Below are 24,367 nucleotides of genomic sequence, written 5' to 3' on the forward strand. Positions count from 1 at the left end.
GGATAAAATAATAAATATTAAGTACAACAATACTATATAATTTTTAATAGTCATTAAATGAATTGAAAAGTATTATTGATTAATAAATTATGGAGCACTAAGTAGTAATTCAAATTTTCTATAAACTTTGTTGCAGTTGTATATGCAGACAACAGTATATGTACATTTAAATTTCCTTAAAAATTAACATAATTTATCTAACATCTAATTTCAAATATTTCTTTTAGTTTGCTAAATTTATAGTACAACAAAAAATAAAATAAAGATCTTATTTAATAATACGGTTATTTTATAAAAATAATATTTATTAAATTATATTTAATTTAAAAATGAAATATTAAAATATTCCTTAGATTATTAGGCTGATCTAAAATAAATTTGTTCTTACTACTATAGTAAACTACCTTTGTATTATTACTATTACTTTTGCATGAGTTTCTGTTCAATACATAAAAATTGAGATAAATAATATATACAGTCTAAAGAAATAGTTTTATTCAACGGTTTATTAAATTAGAGACATTAGACAAATTATGTAGTATAAAATGATTGAACATTAAACAGACTTAAAAATCTGTAACTAATTACTGCATTAATAATTCTTATAATTATTATTAGTAAAATGTCATATTATTGAATATTCTATTTAAAAAGTAATAGTGTTATTTATTACAGGCAATACAGATAGATTTTTATTATCAAAAAGGAATTTATAAATTAAAATTTTTTTATTAGAACTAATATTATGAAATTCTGATTAAATATTTACGAATTCGTTAGTTTAGTTAGGTTTTTCATATCTTATGTATATTTTTGTATTATGAAAATATTGAATTTAAAAATAAATTGAACTTAGGTTGATTAACAAATATAGTAAATTCGGTAATCAAAAGAAAGAAATAGGAAAGAGAATTTTGACATCTTTATGGAAGAGTTCATAAAGTAATATTTTAATATAATATTTAAAAATGATATTAAATTTGAATATGTAAATTTTATTCAGAAATAATTCATAATCAAAAACTAATATGCACTTGCAACAAAGAAACTCTTTTAGTATAAGAATCTAATGATTTAATAAAACAATTTGCTGAAAAAATATTCTAAGGAAAAAACCAAAGTTTGGTAAAAATAATAAAAATAATTTATTAAGATTAGAAAATTTATTTGTTTACTTGCTGTAACAAAAGCTTATAAAATTTTTTTTTTAGAATTTTTAAACAGATTTTAATTAATTACATGTAATATTCTAAGATTTTATGATAAAAAATAAAGCAAGTATTCATATTAAGGCAGGAAATAGTCCTTTAATATACCAATATATAATAAATAATTAATTATAAAAAATTTTATGAAATTATTATTATTCTTTATTTGATTATTTTATTTTACACCTGATTTAATTTTAATATCAAAATTTTAAATTGAACTTATATTTAAATAATTTATATATTACCGTTTTAAATGTTAATGTATGGCAAATAATATTTTGAATATATAGTAATTTTTTTATTATTTCACAATAAATACTATAACAATAAATGCTTCACAAAACATGATTATTATAAATTTATGCTTAATGAAGATAAACTACGATTATATATCTATAAATAAATACAATGCAATACTTTCTGTTCCGAAAGATATTTATTGAATATATCAAATTGATTTTCATTTTTCATAAATGTTCAATTCGATTAATATCGTGAAGATCGTTTTGGTAATGTTTTCTAATGATATGTAAATATTCATTCAAAATTTGTTGACGTTTATACTTGGATTTTAATAATAACTAATTTATTTCTGAATATATATGTAGTTTAAATATTTTCTAACTATACAATCGTATCTATGTAAACTTTAATTGATACATTAATTCATTTAAATTCGGCTTTTAATATTGCAATTAAATAATAAATAATCAATAAATATTATACATTGCCGGGATGGAATGAAAATAGAAATGGAATTAATAATAAAGTTACTATATTGCTAAGCTATTATGCTAAGAAAATGAATAATTTTTTTATAAAAAAGCAATTTAAATCCTGATTTTCAAATTGAAATCGAAGACATTCATTATTCATATCCTTAAATTATATGAATTACATATTGATTTTTAATTATTAAGTATGATTAGTATTCATTGTACTATTATTATTTATGAAAATTAAAATTTGCATATATAATTTATAAAAGACGTGTTTTATACAAGTTTTTAATATATAATATATAATATAAATAGTGGTTTAATATATTTTAACATTATTTTAATAATAGTTTATTTACAAAAATTCTTCATAATATTGATTTAATTTAAATTTTAATTTGCAAATAAATCTGTTTTGTGGTAATTTTAAATGAATTTTAAAGAAATACATTCTAAAATTAGTGTATTCAGATTATGAATAATACTACCAATCAATTGTACATCTATGTTCTTGTGAATTTTTTACATTATATTTGCATAAAAGAATAATTGAAACATTTATAGAATAATTTTCATAATATCACATATCTTTGACTTTTTAAATTAATTTACATAAAAACCATATTGAGCAATCACTTTAATAAAATGATTATGCAATTATGCAAGTCTGTTTTATATTACAATCTAATAAACACTATATAAATTAAAGTTATTATATTAAAAAATAATATATATTTTTAAAAAATTTCGATATATATTTTTTTAATTATTATTTATATTATAAATTTATTTATATACTAATGTTTGATTTCATATTATAAGTAATCATACAAACATCTCTCAAATAAATGAACCGAAATTGTATTGTACAAACTAACCAAAATATTTATATTTAAATTCCCCAATCATCTTATAATAATACTTTATTACTAACTAAATATATCTAAATGTACAAATAAGCGTTTAGATTATTTATACATTTGTATTTTATCTACATGATTGAATATGTAAAATAAAGAAAGTTATATTATAAATTAATTTTCAAAAAAAATTTCGGTTTTATTTTCTTTTAGATAAATGCAATATATTTCTAATTTCGTATTTTAAACGCAGTACCAATTATAGTTTTCACTTGCACTTTTAAAAGATATTTGAATTTTTTATTGAATTTTTGAAAAGTTTTAAAGGCATTATTAAAATAATATTTTCAATGTTAAATATGTCAAAAATTATATTTTAAATTTTTATATTGATAAAAAATTTTTATAATAAAATATTAATATATATAATTATTAAATTAAAATAAATTAAGATAAATATTGCATAAAAATGAAATTATAATTTAAAATTAAAAACTAAAAAAAATAAATTAAAAATAAAAAAAATATAAATGAAATATATCTTTAGTTATGTTATATTTTAATTATACATAACAATAATGTGAATAAATAACTTCTTGATTTCATACTACAAAATTATAAAAAAAATTGAAACAATTGCTTATATATAATATTATTTTGGAAATTTGTTCTATTAATTTAATTTGAATAATTTAAAAACAAATTATATTTATTAATTAATTCTTTTATTCATAATTATTTACAAATAAATAAATAGCAGTATATTTAATTGTGAAAATTCAAAAACATTTATGTGAACTCGTGAAACGAATACAGTAAAAGAAGTGATATGGAGAATGAATTTGCGATAATGGAAGGGGAACTTTGGGATGACAACGTGAATGAAGAAACTAAAAGACGCGTGTCGTTTGCGTGCTTTGATTCGGTGTTTAGACTTGACTCATTCATATCTTCTGTTTTAAATCTATCTTCTACCTTCACACTTCTATTTGATCTTTAGCTTTTTCTTTTTTTGATTTTGACATTATTTAATAAAATTGATTATTCATTTTCATCTACTTCCCTTCAATGAATTTTCCATATATTTAATTGTTTGAAATGGCGAAATGAAACTATATCTATAAATGTATTTTTCTTTTTTGGTTCATATAGTATTCATATAATTATTGTAAGAATCGTGCAAAAACTATTTTTTACAAAATTTAATATCAAATAAAATTTATTTTTAAAATGAATATTAAAAGTTTCGGTATCTAACTTTTAATATAATAATTATAATAACATGCGATATGATAATACAAAGATGTAATAAATAAATTTTAAAACTTTAACAAAAGAGAAATTGCTAATTGCTTTTCAATAATAGGTACCTCATAAATGAAATTTTACATATACCTTTAAAATTTGAATACGAGTCTACTTTATTTTTTTTCGAATTAAATCTCTATTACATATTGATAAGTTTTAAAAAGTTTATAAAAACACAACTTTAAAAAACATTTGAAAAACGTTTAAAAAGTATCTTTATGTATTTTAAGTATTTTTGATATTGCTAATTACTTTACTGAATAATAGCATATATAATTATTGTTAATGAAAATAATGACTCACACAAGAATTTTATTAATAACCGTCTAATTAATAAATAATGAAATATAGCATAGAATACATAGATTTTTGTTTAAAGTAGTATTGGCAGCATCCAAATAACTAGAATCATATTAAATCTGTTGGATGATCAACCCTAGTTATAATATAGAGCATATAAAAAGTCTTCTTTCTACATAAATATTGTTGATTTTAATGTTGTTTAACTATAGTTGGATTAGTGTTTTTGCTTTAATTGCTTGATAAAGAGAAAATTATTGTCCACATATTACACATACGAATTGAATTTTTGGAAATTTTTAAAACAGTAGCATACAAAGTTATGTTTGAAACATTTCTTAATATAAGTAACTGAGTGTAATGTATTTATTTTCATTCATAAGAATATTAAATGTATCTATATTTCATATTTCCAACTGATTAGAAATTTGAAAATATTAATTTATGTATCTATAAATTTAAATTAATCACTATTAAATATTTATTTTTCTTTTTGTTCCAAATTGTTATTTTTCCAAACTTAATATTTTTCATATATACTGTAATGTATTTTTGCTTTTGACAAGTTACATTAAAAAATTCGTGTACAACAATAGATAACGCTAAATCATGTTGTTTAATATTGACAAGTTTACAAATTTTTTAAAAATTTCAGAAGTTGTATTTGTGTCTTGAATATTCAGTAATTGATATTATATGAAGATTGATAATCGTGCAAGTTTTATTATCCCTCTTTAAACAATCATTATATCAGCGCAGGATTTGCTGTATTCTTACTCACAGATTTTTATGTATTCTCCTAAAAAAGAGATTTTTAATGTCTAATCCCAAAATTGTGTAATTATATTTATTTAATTTTTAATTTTCTATTTAACTTTTTACGCCGTTGTATTCTATAACTAAGTAATTCGATATTATGGTGAATTATTCTTTTTACTCTGTATATTGTTTTTACTTTATTCCGCTAAATTGAAATTTGATACCATTTTGTATACTATCATTGTAGTTTTTATTACTATTGTTTTGCTCTAATTATTGAATATGCGAAAGCTTGATTATTGAATTAAAGATATTTATTGAATAAATCTTTATTATTAATATGTTTTTCATAATCTGTAAATAAATCTTATATTATAACAAAAACACTTTTTCAATACGTACATTACTATTGGGATTATTATATTTTAAATCATTTTAATTGAATTATTACTCCCTGATCGAAAAAGGCATTCAGGTCTTAACAAAATTATTTATTTAAATCGTCAAAGTTCTATTTTACTAATACTGTTTTACTTAGTTGGTAGAACTATATTTAAAAAATGTATACATAAAAATTGTTATTAAAATAATACCTAAATTTACAAGGAGAATTTAATAGTGAATTTATGTACTCTTATAGACATCATCAAGAATATGCCAGTAATATAATTGGAGTTTCACACGAGAGAACAGAGTAAAAGACGTTCTTCGATTACTTGGCGGGTAGTTTACACACAAGAGTACGTTTATCGTTGGGTAGCAGAACATGAGCTACAAGTAGCTAGGCTGTACGCAATCTAAGAAAAGGCCCCTTGACGACAAAAAAGGAGTGAACACTGACATAATATTATTTAAAGCATTATTTTTATTAGAGTACTACAATTATTACATTACTTTACTTGTAATGATATAATAATAAAGATACAACAGATTTAAAATAAACCTATGCATTTGAAAGGATACATTTTGAAAACTACATTATACTGTTATAAATACATTGACAATATTTATAAATAAAATAAAATATGAGTTTGTATAGGAAATTAATTTTATTATTATTTCATTATTATTAGAATTATATTTTTTGTAGTATTATTATAATATAATGAATATTAAAAAATTATTATTTTAATAAATAATAAATAAGAATTGAATTTTTTAACATTTTTAATACTTTTATTATAATATTGTAAGTAAATCAATGTAAGTTAATGTTTTTAATTTTCCCTATTAGATTACGATTTTTTTTAATTACTTTTTATTCTTTTCTATTTTAAAAGTAATTGTTTTATAATTTACCAATATTAGATGTAAATATAAAGATTGTATGAATAGTTGATATTTAACAATATAAAGAAATATAACAAAGTCACAACTTAAATATTAAATATTGTTATAATAATAAAAATATCTTTTTAATTAGAATTTTCATTATAATATTTTTAAACCATTTTAATTAACTTATGTTAAATTGAATAAATTTATAAATAATATTTTAACATCTATTTTATCGATATATACTTTTTCATATCTTTTAAATATATAATATGTTTAAGTAAATTTTAACATAGAAATCTCCTTATATATAAGTCATAAAGTTGATAGTAAGCTATATTATATAGAAATGAATTATTTATAAACCAATAAATTGATGCGATAGGCGTAATCACTTAGTAATCATTCATATATGATGCAGCAGCTGAAGTCCGTAGATAAACAGCTAAGCATCAAGATTATACATCTTGGCAACATCACTGAACATATTTGTATCAGGAGCAACACCATCGCATTAGGATCTCTTCAACTTGCTATTATTTTCATTTTCCTTATTACCTCATGTCTGTATATATGTATATATATTTTTTATGCTTAAATATATATCTTCCAATATTTGAGCATCGAAACGTATGCCAAGAAAGATAAACGATTTACTTCTGAACATATAAATTTGTATATGATTATTTTATATTCTTAATAAAATAAAATAATAAATGTGTATTTTGAAATTACACTCCATAAAATGAATTTAGATGTCCATTACTGTACCTTTATTAAATATGATAGATTCTTAGTGGTTAATTATTATATATATTAATATATTTTTATAATTAAATTAAAATTTATGTTTAGTTTTACTATCCGTGAAAAATATAACAAATTAAAATGTAAAGAATACTTATATTTTTTAAATATTGAAATAATTTGTTATTTGAACCTTTTATTTATATAAACTTTTTATTTTGGTTATATAATTTTATAGCAGCGTGTAACATAAATTTTTTGCAGATGGATAATTTAAAATCGAATCTTTTATTGCTTAAAAAACTACTTTAGTGAGTAAAACAATTACTTTAAGTTTATATGTTGAATTCATTTATTGCCAAAACTCAAAAAGCTTTAAACAATTTAAAATACATAGCCAATAATAAAATGTACGTACATGTAAATTCATGGTAATTTTATTTGCTGTTGCAAGTTCCTTAAAATTTTAGTTTGTTCAATTCAAACAAATAAAAATTATGATATTATATTAAAAAATCAGCAATTAGTTGTGAATATAAAGCTTTAAAATAAATTTTAAATATTCAAGTAAAAATAATTTATTTCGATTATAATAAGATCTTATATTTAAATAAAATGTACATAATATGAATGGTGTTCATAAAAATAATTTATAACTAAAAAAATAATGTGTTTAAAAGTTTATACATAATTATTAATTTATACTGCATACATTAGTCATGATAAATATGAGTTTATAACAGAATCCATAATTAATCAAAAGTAAGATTTTATTAAATAGGAAGTCATATACAAATACATACAAGATATATAAAAAAAAAGTTTATTCATCAATGGTAATAAGCAAATAAGCATTTTATAATATTATATGGAATACTATATTGCTTTACTGAATTGATGTTTTACCTTTGATCACTCAGTAGAATTAACTAATTTTTCCTTTTTTCAAAAAAAGAATTATTTTTCTGTTCACTTCTTTGAAAGTTTACAAATCTATTAATTGATATTCCTTTTAAAATATTTATTTACACATAACTTATTTTCAATAAATATTCATTAATGAGTAGTATTTTAAATCAATCTCTTTTTTAATTATTTGACGTCAGTTAAAATAAAATAAGATAAATTGTTATTCAATACGAATAATTATTCAACTATCAAATAATCCTGTTTGCAATGAAACATGTAAATGAATTTAGCAATGGAAGATCCTAAGTTGAAGATATCTCTGACTCGTTGGTAACAACTACTTCGACGTAGTTACAACTAGTACTGTTATTCGTATAGTTATATATTAGCAACATACCGGCGAATAAGAAGTATATGCTGAGGTCGTCGTACTCATCGTGCCAGAAATTCATCTCGCGCAGCTTATAAAATCTAAACGCAACTTCCCCCTCTTCCATTTACGTTCTTCAGCATCAATCCACGATGGCTATGATTGTCGACAACTGAATCGCAATGCACGCCAGAGAGGTGGTTTACTCAGAGGGAAAGAAGAAGTGAGAGCAGAAGAAGGAGAGTCGGCAGCTGCAACAACGACTCGAAAATAGCCTTTGGGCAACCCCATGCCGAGGCCAGTGAGTCGAGTATATTATTCGTTCGACCCTTGGCAAACTTTTCTCGCTCTTTCTTTTTTTTTCTTCAACGACCGTCAAGATCTGATATGTTCTTTTCGTTAAGAATGATGCTCGATCGGGAGATGCTCTCCTATCTCTCCCGCTGTCATTCACATTTGTTTGTTATTTTCAATTTTACGATTTTCTGAGCTTTGATATATGCAACTGAAAGATAAAAGGCAATTATTGGGAGATGTTCTCCTATCTTTCCCGTTGTCTTCACCATTTACATTTGTTTGTTATTTTTAATTACATGATTTTCTGAGCTTCAGCTTATGCAAACGGAGGATAAAAGGCAATATCAGATTCTTACATTTTGATAACTAAAATAAAAAAATAATAATAAGAAACAAATTTATTGTATTTAATTATTACTGGACTCATTAATATAATTCGCTATGAAAACATTGGCACATACAATATGACAAATTGCGAATTATTCTTATGTACTATATACTTTCAATTTGCTTATTAATTCTATTCTCCACTTATTAATTCTATTAATTATTAATCCTAATTATATATATAATTATCTGAATAGCAAGTGTTTAAATCTTTTTTCTTAAATTTTGTTTTATAAATGTATCAAGTGAATAAAAAAAAATTAAGGAAATTAATCCTTAATTTGAATTTCTGCCGTTTAAATTCATTAAAGATATTAGATATATTTATGTAAAATTACCAGATTTATATCACTAAATTTTTTAGATATTAAATATTTTGCATTTTTTTAATAACTGTGTATTAAAACTTCTTAATACAACAACAAAAATATAATTTAAATTCAAAGCACTAAGTAATATTAGAGAAAATTAAATTACAAATTAAAATAGGAGAATTATCACACAAATATAATGTTAAACAAAATAAAATTAATAAATGATATATTAATTATTAAAGAAATCTAATTTATATAAATAATTAATTTTTCATTTAAGTATATACAGTTAAATAGTTATATAAAATATCACTGTAAATATCTAATTTTTAAAATAAAGGGAAAAAAACTTCTTATGGCTATTCATTGTTAAACATATAAATTTTGTTAATGTTTCTAATAATTAACATTTAATTATTAAAATTTGATTTTTCATAATCATATAAAACTGTAGATGAGTCATTACTTATTAATTTATATTTAGAATTAAAAATTTTTATTCCCTTAAAAATTGACTCTTCAATCATTAAATTTTAAGCTCCATTTATTAAAGTTAAAATATTTTTATCTTCATTTCATTTATAGTTAGTTGCTCTCCATAGTGGATGCACCCACTTCTATTCTAGTTCATCTCATTATCTATTCCACTTCGCTCTGTATTCTTTAAACAACATTGCGGTACCTACTATTTTTACCTTCAGATATCACGTTATCTCTTCTATTCTCATTTTTGCATTTCTGTTTGTTTATCATTTTTTCTCTTATTTTATTGTTATGTTCTTTTTACTTTTTTCTATTAGTATTGTATACATCTGCTGCAGTAAGGATAAACTCAAGTAAAAAAATATATACTTTTGTATTAAAAATGAAAATATTCGATTCTACTTTTGAACTCCAAATAAAAATAAAATGTCGAGTATATCTTATTAAATATTGAATCTTAAAATATATGGGTGTAAATCATTGATGTTTAGAATAAAATGATTTTAAAAAAAGATTATAATAAAATGTAATATAAAATTGTTTTCAGCTTATAGCTATTTTCTAATAGATAATAGATTTGTACCTTTTTTTATTAAAAGACCATTTTTTAAAACTAAATTTATAATTAAACGAAGGCAGTAACTAGAATTATAATTTTTTTTTGAAACAAAATATTGATACGTCTTAGTTTAATTTATTAATCATTTTAACATTTTAAGTAATGATAACGTTCTAATCTAATGTTTTTTAATTAATATATTATAACCAAATTAAAATATCGTGATCAAAGATATGTAAAGTTCTGACTGATAAGAAACATGAACGATTACAGGTTTATCTGTCAAGATGTAAACTTGTGATAATAAATACAAAATAAGAAATATTAATAATTTCATCAAATTCATTGTAACTTCGATAATAGATTTTTCAATTCTTTCAGTAAAAAATCTAATAAAGATAACATTTTATTAAAACGCATTAAAAAAGAACGAGAAAAATAGTGAAATTAAAATTCTCTACATCTTTTTCTCTACGTAAAAGTATTTGTCAAGATTAAATATATTTATATATATATATATATATATATTTGTTCCTATTAACTAAAATCACACTTGTCCAATTATATGTTAAAAATATTATGAATATATAGATAAGAAGTAGAATTTTATTTTTATTGCTCAAATTGAAATATTTACGGTTATTCTTTATTATATCGTTTTATATTATAACCCACACGTGATTGAACTAAATAAAACGTGTCAAAAGTAGAGATATGGCACATGTTTTCATGTATTTAAAAGACATCTGATTTTTTTACTAAATGGTATTGTTACGTAGAGTTGGAAAGAATAAGCTTACTATTTAACAATAAATAAGTACCCAACAATTTTAATTACTGCCTTTGAAGTAATGCAAATTTTAGATAATTTATTATTTATAAATGAGTAAGCATTTTATAAATTATTGGTTTGCTTTACTAAATTTATTAGACTATTTATTATTTTTTTATATATTTATCTACTCGGTTAATTATTAAACGTTTATATATAAAATTAAATGTTTATATATAAATAATTCATACAATTATTTAAATTATCTAATGAAAAAATTAAAATAAAATAATTTAATTTTGCTAACAAAAGCTAAAAATATTATGTAACAAATTATATAAATAGAAAAACTTTTGTAAAGTTAAGAAATTAAAAAGCATGATAAAACATTCAAATTTGAAAAACTTGTCAAAATTTTAATGTCGTTTTATATTTTAAAAAGATTCTATTAACTTACATATTTTAGGAAATGATTTTTGTAAGGAGATTAATACTCTCGTGTAGTACGGAACAAAGTTTTAATAATATTCCTTTTTGAATAACTTTTTCAATATTAATTTTATAATACTGAAAAATGAGTAACATTTACTAAAAATCATAATTAAAATAATTACTGTATTAAAATTTCAGATGAAATGTTTAAAATTGTAAATGATTAATGATGTTAGTTCTGTTTCACACTGGAATGTACTCTCCCTTTTCTATTTATTAATTGTGTCGGAATAGGCCACGTGTGAACGTAATACACAGGGTACGTAGTAGGTGGGTACGAGTAATCGAAATCGCAATTATAAGCAAACGCCACGAAGTAACTCCCATTAGAGCTTTATTTTCGGACGAGCAGGAAGCGAGAGCAAGGAGTCGAAGAAAGGGGCAAAGAGAATCTTGGAGGTTAATTATAAAAGGAAAGTCAAACACCTGTTAATATAATTTCTATATATATATATTTAAGAGACCTAATACTTCAAAAGGAATTGAAAAAATTATTTGTAAATTATTGCATTGCCGATTTAATATTTTATTATAGTATATGCATGAAAAATAATTATAAATGACCCATTATTTTATTGGATTAATTATTTAAAAAATTAAACTTTAAAAAGTAGATACGTTGAGAAACAATACTTGTTAAGTACATATTTGTTAAAAACATTTATGATAGAATTCAGTTTAAGTTTTAAATAATTATATTATTAAATTATTCTTTTTTGGCTCTATTTACAAATAAGAATTTTTTTTTAAAGTTATAAAAAGTATTTTTAGTAATTTTTTTAGGTTCAATTTAAATAATATAAAGCATGAATTTCAGTAAGAGCGGACTATAAAATGTATATAATTTAACAGAAATTGAATTATTTTATATTAATTTGATACTGTATAATAATCGACTGTTTCATTATAAAAGATTATTTTGTTTAATTATAAATATTTAATCATGTAATAACAGAATAGCTTAAAATTTATATTTTAATTAATACTAATTTAATGCTTAATGCAATTTTTTTAATGTACATCAACCATTAATTGAAATTTGGTGGATCAAAAAATTGTTGGCTACCTTATATTCTTAACTCTGTATAAGTGTTAAATTATACACATTTATATATTATGAGAATGTTATATATTATGATTTATTCATTCAAACTACTAAAATAAATTTAAGAAATGTTTAAATAATTATGAAAAAAAAATTATAAATAACAGTTCTTCTTGATATACTTACATTTTTTAATGTACATCATAAAAGGAATTTATAAATATTTTTCCATTTACAAAAATAGTAGTAATAATGACTATAGTTTATAATTTATTTCTACGTTTCTACGTTTTTGCTACATTTTTTTTACTTTTCCTTTCTTTATTTCTGCAATATATAAATAACTGTTTATCAAAATAATCTTAATCATAGATTGTGTAGTTAACTAATTAAGTCAATATAATAATCAAACTAAATATACTTTAAACATACATATGTCATATTCTTCTGAACCCGCACATGAATATCCAAATACATACAAATTCTTATCTAATAAGTCTTATTAATTGGCTAATATTCAATTCGTACTAGCTCATTAATGTTCAAATAAAGTAAGTACTAATATTTAGTAAAAGTTCTAAAAAATGTTTTCATGGAAATATAAATACAAAATGGAAATATATACATAAACTTTTAAATTCATATAAAATAATGAATTTTTTTTATGTCTTTGAAAGTATTATTTTTGTAAAATAGAATATCAGTTGCACAAGGAATACATTATTTTATTCCATCATGGGTATATTAAAAAAAAAAAGAGTAGCTTTTTTAAATATAATAAAACTGTCTAGATTTTAAATTTTAAATTTCAATAAACTTATAATAAATGAAATTGGGCAAATGTAATAAGTTTGTCATACAGTAACACGACTGTGCATGCATTACATTAAAATTTTATTTATATCATATACTATATTATCAAATCACTCCCATACTTTGTACGATCAAATTAATACAGATGCAATCCACGTAAATAAATTACTTATATAAAAAACACAAAGGAATCTATGGGTATTGAAGGAATTCAATAGAGAAAAAAATTAAAAAGAAGCAGGTTGGTGGTGAAAAGACCACCACTAGATGGTGGTTCTTAGTGTGCTGGCGAGTTGCCAGGCGTCGAACGGACCAGTCAAATTTAGCATCGCGAGCTGACTAAGCCATGAAGTATTCATTCAACCATTCACATGCTAGTATTACCCACCACACCGAGTATATATTCATTGGGCTCTCCTCAGCTTTAGCGGGTGCCATACTCTTCTCGCAGCATCCCAATTGATGTTCCCAATCGATATACACGCGCTTCGACACAGACCGCTGTATGTTACCAATATTTATTTTTATTATTTATGTAACTATACAGTAATTAGATATAGCTATAATTTAAACAATACAATTAAAACTAATAAGGATATATTAATAAATTAATTTGTTCACAGTTTATTTTATAGTAACAAAATTCTGCAAGAATATTTCAATAAATGGTCAAAATCTTATAGTATCGGTATTACTTATTATTATATAAATTTTAAAAAGAAGAGAGATGTCAAAAATTTGATCAATTATCAATTATTTTCATCAATGAATCTCTTATATTTACATTTTAAAGTATCAATTTTAATTTTTTAATAATGCAAGAGTATTTTATGATTCAAATATTTATTGATATTAATTGTATATTTATTTAAAAAAATATATTTTCAACATGAAAGTGTATTAATAATTTTTTATATCTATTCCTAACAATAATAAATATTTTATTTGTAGATAAAAGAACGTTATGTGATAGAATATTTCTTCTTTATCCTATTATTTTTTTTTAATAAAAATAAACAAATATTGCATTTTTTCAATAAGTAAATTTTTTATCTGTTAGATAATTAAATTTAATATTATTATTATAAAGTTATTTATTAATATGGATTTACAAAAATTGTTAAATTAAATAAATAATAATTAAATTGTAAATAATGTCCATACAAATTTAATAATATTTATATCTAATATTATTGTCTGAAAATAATACATAAAATACTAATTACTAGAATAAAATATTTAATAACTTACTTAGTAAAGAAAAATACAAATTTATCCTAAATGAAGTGTTTAAATACAAAATTTGTTACATTTCTGAATAATAATATTAAATTATAAACGAACTGGTATAAAATTAAATGTAGTACTACATTGATATATGTATATATATTTATTTCCTTATTTATACATTCATTGAAATATTAACTTTACTAAATTCTTAGTTGGAAGATGAAAACAAATTGTAAGTACATATAATTATAATTTTATTTTATAAATATTAGGTAATTACTTATAAATAATTAAATGGCAAATAAATAAGTAAATAATTTTTAATTACTTTTATATTAAATGATTATAACATATTTTATTAGTAAATTGTAAATTAAGCTTTATTATAGATTAAAATAATTCTTATATTGTTTCTAAAAGTAAATTCACTTACTACTTGGAAAAAATATCAAATTTTGCAAGAATGAAATTAGTTTGCAATATTATCGATTCATTGATATATTTTATTCAATTAGGATACTAATCAATATTCGAAATCTTATGTACTTTCTAGCATTTTGGTAAATTAGTCCAAATTTAAAAATTTCGTTATTTGTTATTTAGAAGAAATGATTAGAGCTTCCTATTTAATTCAATGTATAGATATAGCATAGTTTTTGCTAATCTAGATGACTAGTAATTATAAAGAATAAAGTAAAATCTGGAATAACCAGGAATAAAACAATTTTATTAATAATAGAAAGATAATAATTAAAAAATACAATCCGTTAATAAATATTCTTTCCAGCTTTTCTTAATTTTATTGATGAATTAGTAATAATGAATTACTGTTGTAAAGACCAGATAAAAATGTTTTTATTGCGGCTAGAACGAATATGTTTTTAGATACGAACAATGGGGCTCGTATGTATATCGATATATTCGGATAGTCTTTATTAATAATATAATTGATACATTATGCAGTATTCTAATTTATTTGAATATTATTTTGCTTAGTATTATAATCATTATTACTTAGAAGCTTCTGATGGTTTTATTGTTTTGTGTACTACAATTATAATCTCATATTTATTAAAAAAATCTTTTAATAATTTTTTAATCGGTAAAATTTCTTGAAAGGTTTCTGTTAATGATATAAGACATGTTTCAATTGCTCTTATTAAAATATTTAATTGCTTACGGTAGCACATGTTTTTTATTTTATTTTATATTGAAAAATTTTTCAATATAATTTACAACCATTATTCAATTTTTCATTAGTTGATTTTTTGTCCAATCTGTATCTGCATATGCAAATAGAGTGATAGATTGTTTAAGAATTTTATAAAGTTTAAGCTCACAGTGTATCTAATTATCTAATTTGTTTTTTTATTTATTTAATTTAATTTTTTATAACAAGAATTGCATGACACATCCGACAATTGTATATAGATCTTATCTTTTTGGTTTTTGTCAATATTCATGATACATGCAAATATATGCACATATTAAAAAGTTTCTAATTGAACTTTTTTATAACGTACATTTTTATTTCATTAGTAAACTATTTATTTAAAATAATAATATGAAATTTACTTTTATTAAAGTTTAATTTATTCTTCTGATTATTTTTCTTAATAGATATTATTAATATAGAAATATAAAAATTTAATTCAAATTATTTTAAACTATTTAAATTATTTTTAAAAAGTTACCAATTTAATTTATTAAAACACACATTTAAAATGAACACTTATTTAAATAATTATTAAAATATAAATGAAATAGAGTAATATTTATTAATACTATTCAAAAAGCATAGTAAATATTCAAATAGTATAGTAAATATTCAAAAAGTATAATAAATATTCATAAAGTATAATAAATATTAAAAAAATATAGTAAATATATTTGTTATATTTTTAACCATTTAGTTATATGTTATGTAGTTATTGTAAGGCATCTAAATTCAGCTAATTATTATTTTATGGTATTTGCAATCTTTGAAAATACTGTTTAATAATGAAAATTTCCTGAAAATAAATTTAAAAAAAAACGAATTAAGTTAAATAACATATGAATTAAAGTAATACAAATTTTTTATTATTTATTTGTACTAAAAAAAATTTGTATATTGTAGATGTGATTATGATATAATATGTAATGATTTAAAAATTGTGAGAATAAGAGGGAGAGAAAACGTTGAATTACTCTAATTGAAACCTTTAAATTTCTGTATATCGTATAATCACAATGTATTCACATGAACTTATACATTAGAATAAAACTACTCATCTCCTGTAAGCCACAAAGCATGCTTTTCCAAACAGTACTAATAATTATGAATACTAATTCAGAATCTATTTTATTATAATTATTAGATTTTATCTAAGTCATTGTGAACCAATACATGAATTGATCAGGCTCAAAACGGATTATCTGTCACTGAAAAATCGGACATCACAGATAAAACTCACGTGGTCCTATGAACGCGTGCCGGAATTCAGGGTAGAGATAGCAAGCCGAGAAAGACGAAACTCTCTGCGTCTGTTAGTAATGACGACGACGGGGCGGCGATGAAAAATCCCGGGGTGGGGTGAACGGATGCTGCCTCCTGCTTGAGTGAGCTATATGTAGCCCCGATCACCGGCACCGCTACCACTGCGCTTGAAGCACGCGTCGCGTACGAATCGGTATAAACGCTCGCATTTCGTTCCCTTGTTCTCGCCTAGAGTCTAGTGAATGACGTCATTAAGAGAATACAAGCTGCGAATGGATATTTGAATTTTACACGAAAACTAAACTGATGCTTCTCTACAGTCCCAAGAATGCAACCTTAGTGGAATGAAAAGAGTGTAGAAACTTTATGAGTAGTATGAGCAATTGAGAGGGTGGAAGGGGAGGGGGCAGGAAAAAGCATACAAAGCAGAAGCAGGAATAGGTTGACTGATACCAGAAGAAACATAAACATGCCGAGAGCTTTCCTTATCACTAGGCATCGGTTTGATAGCACCGGTGAGTTCGAGGAAATTGGTTGGGGTGAGATTTCTATTCATTGTACTTATACCCTTAAGACATATCCTTATGACTGTAAATTCCTAGAAATACCATTGAAAACGGTCTGTTAAAACTTCACTATTTTATTAATTATAAAATATATAAAGCACTTAAATTATCATCACCTATGAAATACATGCATTTATTAAATAGGTAATTTTAATTTTAATGTACAATTTACTCTTTTTCAATTTACTTTCTCAATTTACTTTTAAAATACGCAAATATATTTAATATTTTGGTATAGTACCTTAACAAAAAAAAAAAAAAAAAAAAAGGATATTAAATAAAAAAAATTAAACATGTCAAAGTATTTGATTACATAATTTTTTAACAAAATTTAAAAAGTATAAAAAGTTCAAAAATAAATTATACATTCATATTATATAAACACTAATATATAAACAATGTAAAAAGTAAATATTTACTTTAAAATACTATCATTAAAAGCCATTTACTTAAAAATCTTTATTAATGCTATTATTATTGAGACTGTTTCAGCCACAAAACATTTAATTAAAAATAATTTTTATTTAATGTTTTTAATGTTTTAATGTTAATTAAAAATATAAAAGTTTCTATAACGATACATTAAAACTATTTATACTTTAATTAATATGAAAAAGTTGTTGAGCTCAGAAAAAATAGAAACGTATGAAATTTGAAAGGTATGAAAAGATGAAAAATAAAGTCCAGGAAACATTCTCCATTGCTTTAAATTTTGTTAAAAATTATCTTAAAATATTTGGAGTTTGAGGAAACAATTTACAAAATCTTCAAAACATTTAAAAGTATACGATCAATATAGAATAAATAATTATAATAATACATTAAATTAGTAAATTTATATTTTTTATACTAAGTATGTAAATTTAGAAGTTAATAAATTATATATTTAACGTAAATTTTAAAAATCTGTATAAATATTGTTTATGCAAATTCTTATATTATTATTTAATTCTTAACATATTAGTTCGAATAATTAACTAAAGATATTATATTTTTATTTATACAAAAAAAAGTTAATTCACGAATAATCGTTATTTATCGATTAACTAAAGAATTATTATTATTGAAAAAATATAATTTTATTATTATTAATAGTTAGCCAAATATTTTCTTTAAAATATTTTTCTATTTTATTCAATAAAATCAAAACATTTTTCTCATATTTATTATGTAAGAGTTTGTTCTATTTTATGAATATATTAATCTATTATTAATGTACTACTAATTAAAAGAAATTTCAATTCTACTTTTCATCGAGTTTTCATCGACCAAAAAATGAAAATCCATTTGAATTACGCAAATTTATACATTTATATTTTCACAATATTGTAATTCTATTCATTACTAAGATCTGTTTATACAAATGTGCAAAACGATCTAAAGTTATATTAGATTAGTAAAAACAGTCGTTTAAACACGGCAAAACAATTCAAACCCCTATACTATAATATCCATACACACAGGCATAACGTAAGCAAGTGCATGTGCACGCGTCTATTTCCGATCCTACTGAATGAAGAGTATTGGAACGCGTTTTCGTCAGTTTCTACCATAAATGCGAGAGAAGGCACCATCCGAATTTCGGCACCCTTTAATTTTCGTGATATTTTAGGCATGTGTCTCGTCTTTCTTAAGTCGACAACTCCTAGGTCCCCTTTGGCTTACTTGGATTATGAAAGTTATCGGCGGAGCTCGGGAATCACTTAAAAATAGCACAGGCACTAAAAGCACATACACACAATATACTTTCAATATAAAATTCGATATTTAAAAAAGTGTTTCTTAAATATTACAGAAAGATAATTTTTTGCTACTAAAGTTGACTTTTAAGTATCTTCCTATTTCATTTAATTAATTTTTTACTTCTATTTCAGAAAAATGAAAACTCAAGTGTTATATCACCATTTGCATACTATAAATATAAAATAAAAAGTTACACGACAAACATTATTTGTTTTAAAATAATATTGCAACCATATTTTCATAAAACAAGTGACTGTTCAATAATTTATTAAACTATATGTATCTATAAAATTTTATGTTTAATATTTTGTGTTAATCTTAAATACAAATACCAATGAAAAACATCTTCATAAAATCTTGCTGCAATATCTATTCTTATTGTATTTTTAAAAAAATTTAGACTCTAAATATATCATCAAATCACCATGAAGTTCACCATGGCTCTGTATTAAATATTAAACATATTAAAATTTAATATGAATTGAAAAATAGTTTTCATATAATTTTGATATAAACAATTAATATTTTATTAATCCTAAAATATTATTATGAAAACATAACTAATATTTTATAATCTATTTCAAAATTTTTTTTTTTTGAGTTATGACAAAACGAAAATAGTTTCCATTTATTTAATTTAACGTATATAATTTGTAAAAATTAAACAATAAGAGTAAGTAAAAATAATATCTGACCAATATTATTAATAAAATCTACTAGTTGTTATGCTATTTTTTATTAATTATAAAGTCTTAAAGTATTATATATACCTTATCAAAGAATTGATAATTTTACACAGTTTATACTAAAATATATAAATATTTATGGATATATCTATTCATATATATTGTAAAAGAATGTATTCAATATCAAAATATATTTAATATTTTAATATCTATCAAAGTATATATTTTCTTTGATTTTATACATAAATAATGTATTAGTTTTAGTTATAATTTGCACTTATTTTTGAAGATCAATCCGATTTGCAATTGTTAAAAAAACAAACGTTAAAATGATTTGATTTACTTATTTATAATACTGAAAAACAGTTATAGCTATCGAGATAAACATATATATATAGTAAATAAAATTATATAAGAGATATATATTTTTACTACATAATAAAACTTGTGCTCAGTCTATTTAGATTATTGAAATTATATATAGTTATAGCTATGACATTGAAACCAAATAAAAAAAAAATCCAATAAAAACATTATTTACTCTTTAATCTTAAGTACTAAGAAAATGTTTATAATATTATTTCAGATAAAATGTACAAATATATAAGTTGATCATACTATTTTTTTTTTAAATTGATACAATTTAATGTTTATTTAATGTTAAACATCTATTTTGTTATTGCACAGTATTCTTTTCCTTTATATTCTTTACGTAACAGTTACATTGTAATCGAAACATATTTTCCTAACTCTATATATAATTACATTAGAGTATAATGAAATTTATGCACGTATTCAAGAATGTAATCTGTACCGATTAAAATACTTATTTGTAATAAATATCAAGAATCTTTTTTAGATTTTTCTGGAATATTTATTAAATATCAACAAATATTTAGCAATAATCTAAGGAATACGTAAATGTTATTTCAAATATTTCAGAATTATATAATGAAATAGTCTATAAAATTATTTGAAATAAAATAATTGTACTGTAATAATCATCTTTTAATTAGACATGATTAATTTGTTTATCTGATATTATTCCTTTTTAAAATTGTATTACTAAAAGTTAATTTTTAAAAATTATGATTACATTGTATAGAAACTTTATTTTTAACTTTACAATTTCTATCAAATTTAAAAAATATATTTAATATTGGAATATGATCTAAAATTATTTAAATAAATCAATAAAAAAACCTGTTAGAATTTAATAGATAGCGATAAAAATTAATAAAATTAGTCTGGTCATAAACTAAATATTAAAAAGATTTCAATGATAAAATATTCTATAAATTTTTTAAAAATCTATTTGATGCAAATTAAAAATGAAAGGTTATTTGGCATATGATATTTCATATGATATTTAAAGACTATAATACTTTATGTATGTATATTTTTCTATTATCCTAAATATATTTAAAAATATTACTATTTCAGTCAATTTATTTTAAAATAATTAAAAACATGAACACGAGCATTTTACTACTAGTAATGGTGATTTATTATAATATATTATAAAATTTTATTATAAAATCTCATTAAATTTTATTGTAATTTATTATTTATTATAATATATTATAAACAAATTTTATTCTTTTAATGCATTTAATATTATTAAATAGACATGATAATAGAGAAATCCATTGATTAAAATGCTTTTAGTTTTTAGTAATCATTAATAGAATACAATATTTATAAAAGATAATGTGCAAATTTGATTAAAATAAACATTTGTGAAATGCAAGAAAAGGATGATTCTTAAAATATTTATAAAGAAATATTTTATATAAATATTGAAATGAGAGGAATATTCACACTATGTATTATAGAATGCAGCCCTGAACGAGGACTACAGTTAGCAGAGTATGGTGGTGGCCAACAGCAGACATCTGACGGTGCGAGCGAATGTAACAGTGAAAATTCTAGCGAGTGTCCTGAAGAGCTCTACAATCTTACAAAACTCGCCGAGGTAAGTCTAGCCGCAGCCGCTGGCACCCTCGTGCACCCAACTACGAGCAGTTTACATAAAACCGACACCACGCGACTTTTCTTCGGACGGATTAACTCTAAACGTGAAAGTCTCCTTCAGCTTGAACCTAGAAGAATCAGGGATGAAACTCTACTGGAGACCAAACGTTACACTGTACAGCTCAAAGTAAGTTCTTTTTGCCGAATTATGAACCATCACGAATCATTATTTATCAATCCTAAAAGTACCAGTGTGAAAATAAAGTTTGATTCAGTTATAGGTCATAAGTGATACAATCGGAATAAAAACTACCAATTCTTATTTAGATTTCATAAAAATTCGATTTAATAAAAAAATATTAGTTTTTCAAATTATCTTATCTTATCTAGTATCTTTCGGTAATGTATCTTCAGTTATTAGCGACAGTAATAATGATGGCCCTCTTTTTTTAAATAAGTTTTTATCATATTAATTTTTTACATATTAAATTACTAGAATTTTAAACGTTTTATTATCCAAGTATGTATAAAGAAACTTAATCATATAATTTAAACGAATGAATGAAATGAAAATGAATGAAATTCTATTTACAGGCCAATGGTAGTTCTCCTATGGAAACGACAATGAGATTAACAACGACAATGGCATCTACCGATAGTAAGATCAGCTTTATGAGAACTGAACAGCAAGATAGTACTGAGGAACATGAATGTCCAGATTGCGGCAAGAAATATTCAACCTCCTCCAATCTCGCCCGTCATCGTCAAACTCATCGATCGTTAGGTGACAAGAAAGCGCGTCGCTGCCCCCATTGCGATAAGGTTTATGTTAGTATTCCAGCCTTTAGTATGCACATGAGAACTCATAATCAAGGTTGCAAATGTCATTACTGTGGCAAGTGCTTTTCTAGGCCTTGGCTTTTACAGGGTCATATTCGTACCCATACAGGTGAGGCTATTCAATATTCGTTTTAAAATGTAATGTTTTTAAAATATAAAAAATTTTAATTAGTTCGTTCAATATATGATTATTCAAAATATTATTATTATTGAAATAAATTTATTATTGAAATAAATGATTGATCATATTTCTTTTTATTTTATATATTATTATAAATTTTTATAATATTTTGTAAACAATTAATTGTAGCAATATATTTTGTTTAAATTAGTTGTATCGATTTTTAATTTATATTAATAATAATTCCTGATTTTAAAGGTGAAAAGCCGTTTAAATGCACGATTTGCGATAAAGCTTTCGCAGATAAATCCAATCTCCGAGCCCACATTCAAACCCACTCAAATACAAAGCCTCATATTTGTTCTCGCTGTGGCAAAGCCTTTGCTCTTAAGTCATATCTTTACAAGCACGAGGAGTCCTCCTGCATGCGAGCGCATCACCATCAGCAACGTGATAAACGCGAAATATCTATTAATCCCACTTCATTGAATCAACTTTCCACTATTAAAATATCGTCCAACAGCATTAACGCAACCAGTGATCAGCGAACCAATTTACCTATAAGCGTTATAGTTCCCCCACGTAATTCTCGTAACTTAATACCATTAAAAGAACAACAGGCACATCCCAATTCAATTTTTTCAGCTATCATCGAACACACGAGAATGGCTCCTGATAGAATAGATAATGATCTTGTACCAAAAGGATTGATTTGTACAACTAAAGAAATAATGGACTGTAAAACCCAACAGAATGAAAGTCTGCTTTCGAGAATGGTCATACGGACGTCTGTTATATCACCTAATCCAAAGCATTTAACTAAGTACAATGAGAGAACAATGTTATTTCATCAGACACAGCAACAATTACAGCAGAGTAGTCAGTCTTTTCGTTTCAATAATCCTACTACAGTATTGCCATTCTCGAAACCTGAATCAATGACGCTTAATATAGCAATAGCTTAACTTAGTATCGACAAAAGAATTAATACTGATGTTTATATTAACGATGGAAAACTGAAAAAATATTCTATCACGCAAAAAATAAATACTTTGTTTTTTAGATGTATCAATAATTATACATTTGGTTGTACCTAGAAGAACATTCT

At 22.4% G+C, this 24,367-nt stretch overlaps 1 protein-coding gene across 1 annotated transcript; it reads left to right on the top strand.

The window, feature by feature from the left end:
- Positions 1-17,442: 17,442 nt before the first annotated feature.
- LOC105359842 (neurotrophin receptor-interacting factor homolog) lies at positions 17,443-24,320 on the top strand. Its single transcript, XM_011496560.1, has 4 exons — positions 17,443-17,868; positions 22,160-22,485; positions 22,893-23,247; positions 23,518-24,320. Exons 1-4 carry the CDS (start codon positions 17,799-17,801, stop codon positions 24,222-24,224), a joined length of 1,458 nt encoding a protein of 485 aa, XP_011494862.1. The 5' UTR covers positions 17,443-17,798; the 3' UTR covers positions 24,225-24,320.
- Positions 24,321-24,367: the final 47 nt, after the last annotated feature.

The sequence above is a fragment of the Ceratosolen solmsi genome, unplaced genomic scaffold (genome assembly GCF_000503995.2).
Source record: "Ceratosolen solmsi marchali unplaced genomic scaffold, CerSol_1.0 scaffold29, whole genome shotgun sequence".
NCBI classification, from domain to species: Eukaryota; Metazoa; Arthropoda; class Insecta; order Hymenoptera; family Agaonidae; genus Ceratosolen; species Ceratosolen solmsi.

Bases quoted from the DNA above. Each gene is read 5' to 3' on its own strand.
- LOC105359842 (XM_011496560.1), top strand. From the start codon at position 17,799: ATGCCGAGAGCTTTCCTTATCACTAGGCATCGGTTTGATAGCACCGGT. The intron at 17,869-22,159 runs GTGAGATTTCTA...TATGTATTATAG, and splicing joins GTTCGAGGAAATTGGTTGGG to AATGCAGCCCTGAACGAGGA. The intron at 22,486-22,892 runs GTAAGTTCTTTT...TTCTATTTACAG, and splicing joins GTTACACTGTACAGCTCAAA to GCCAATGGTAGTTCTCCTAT.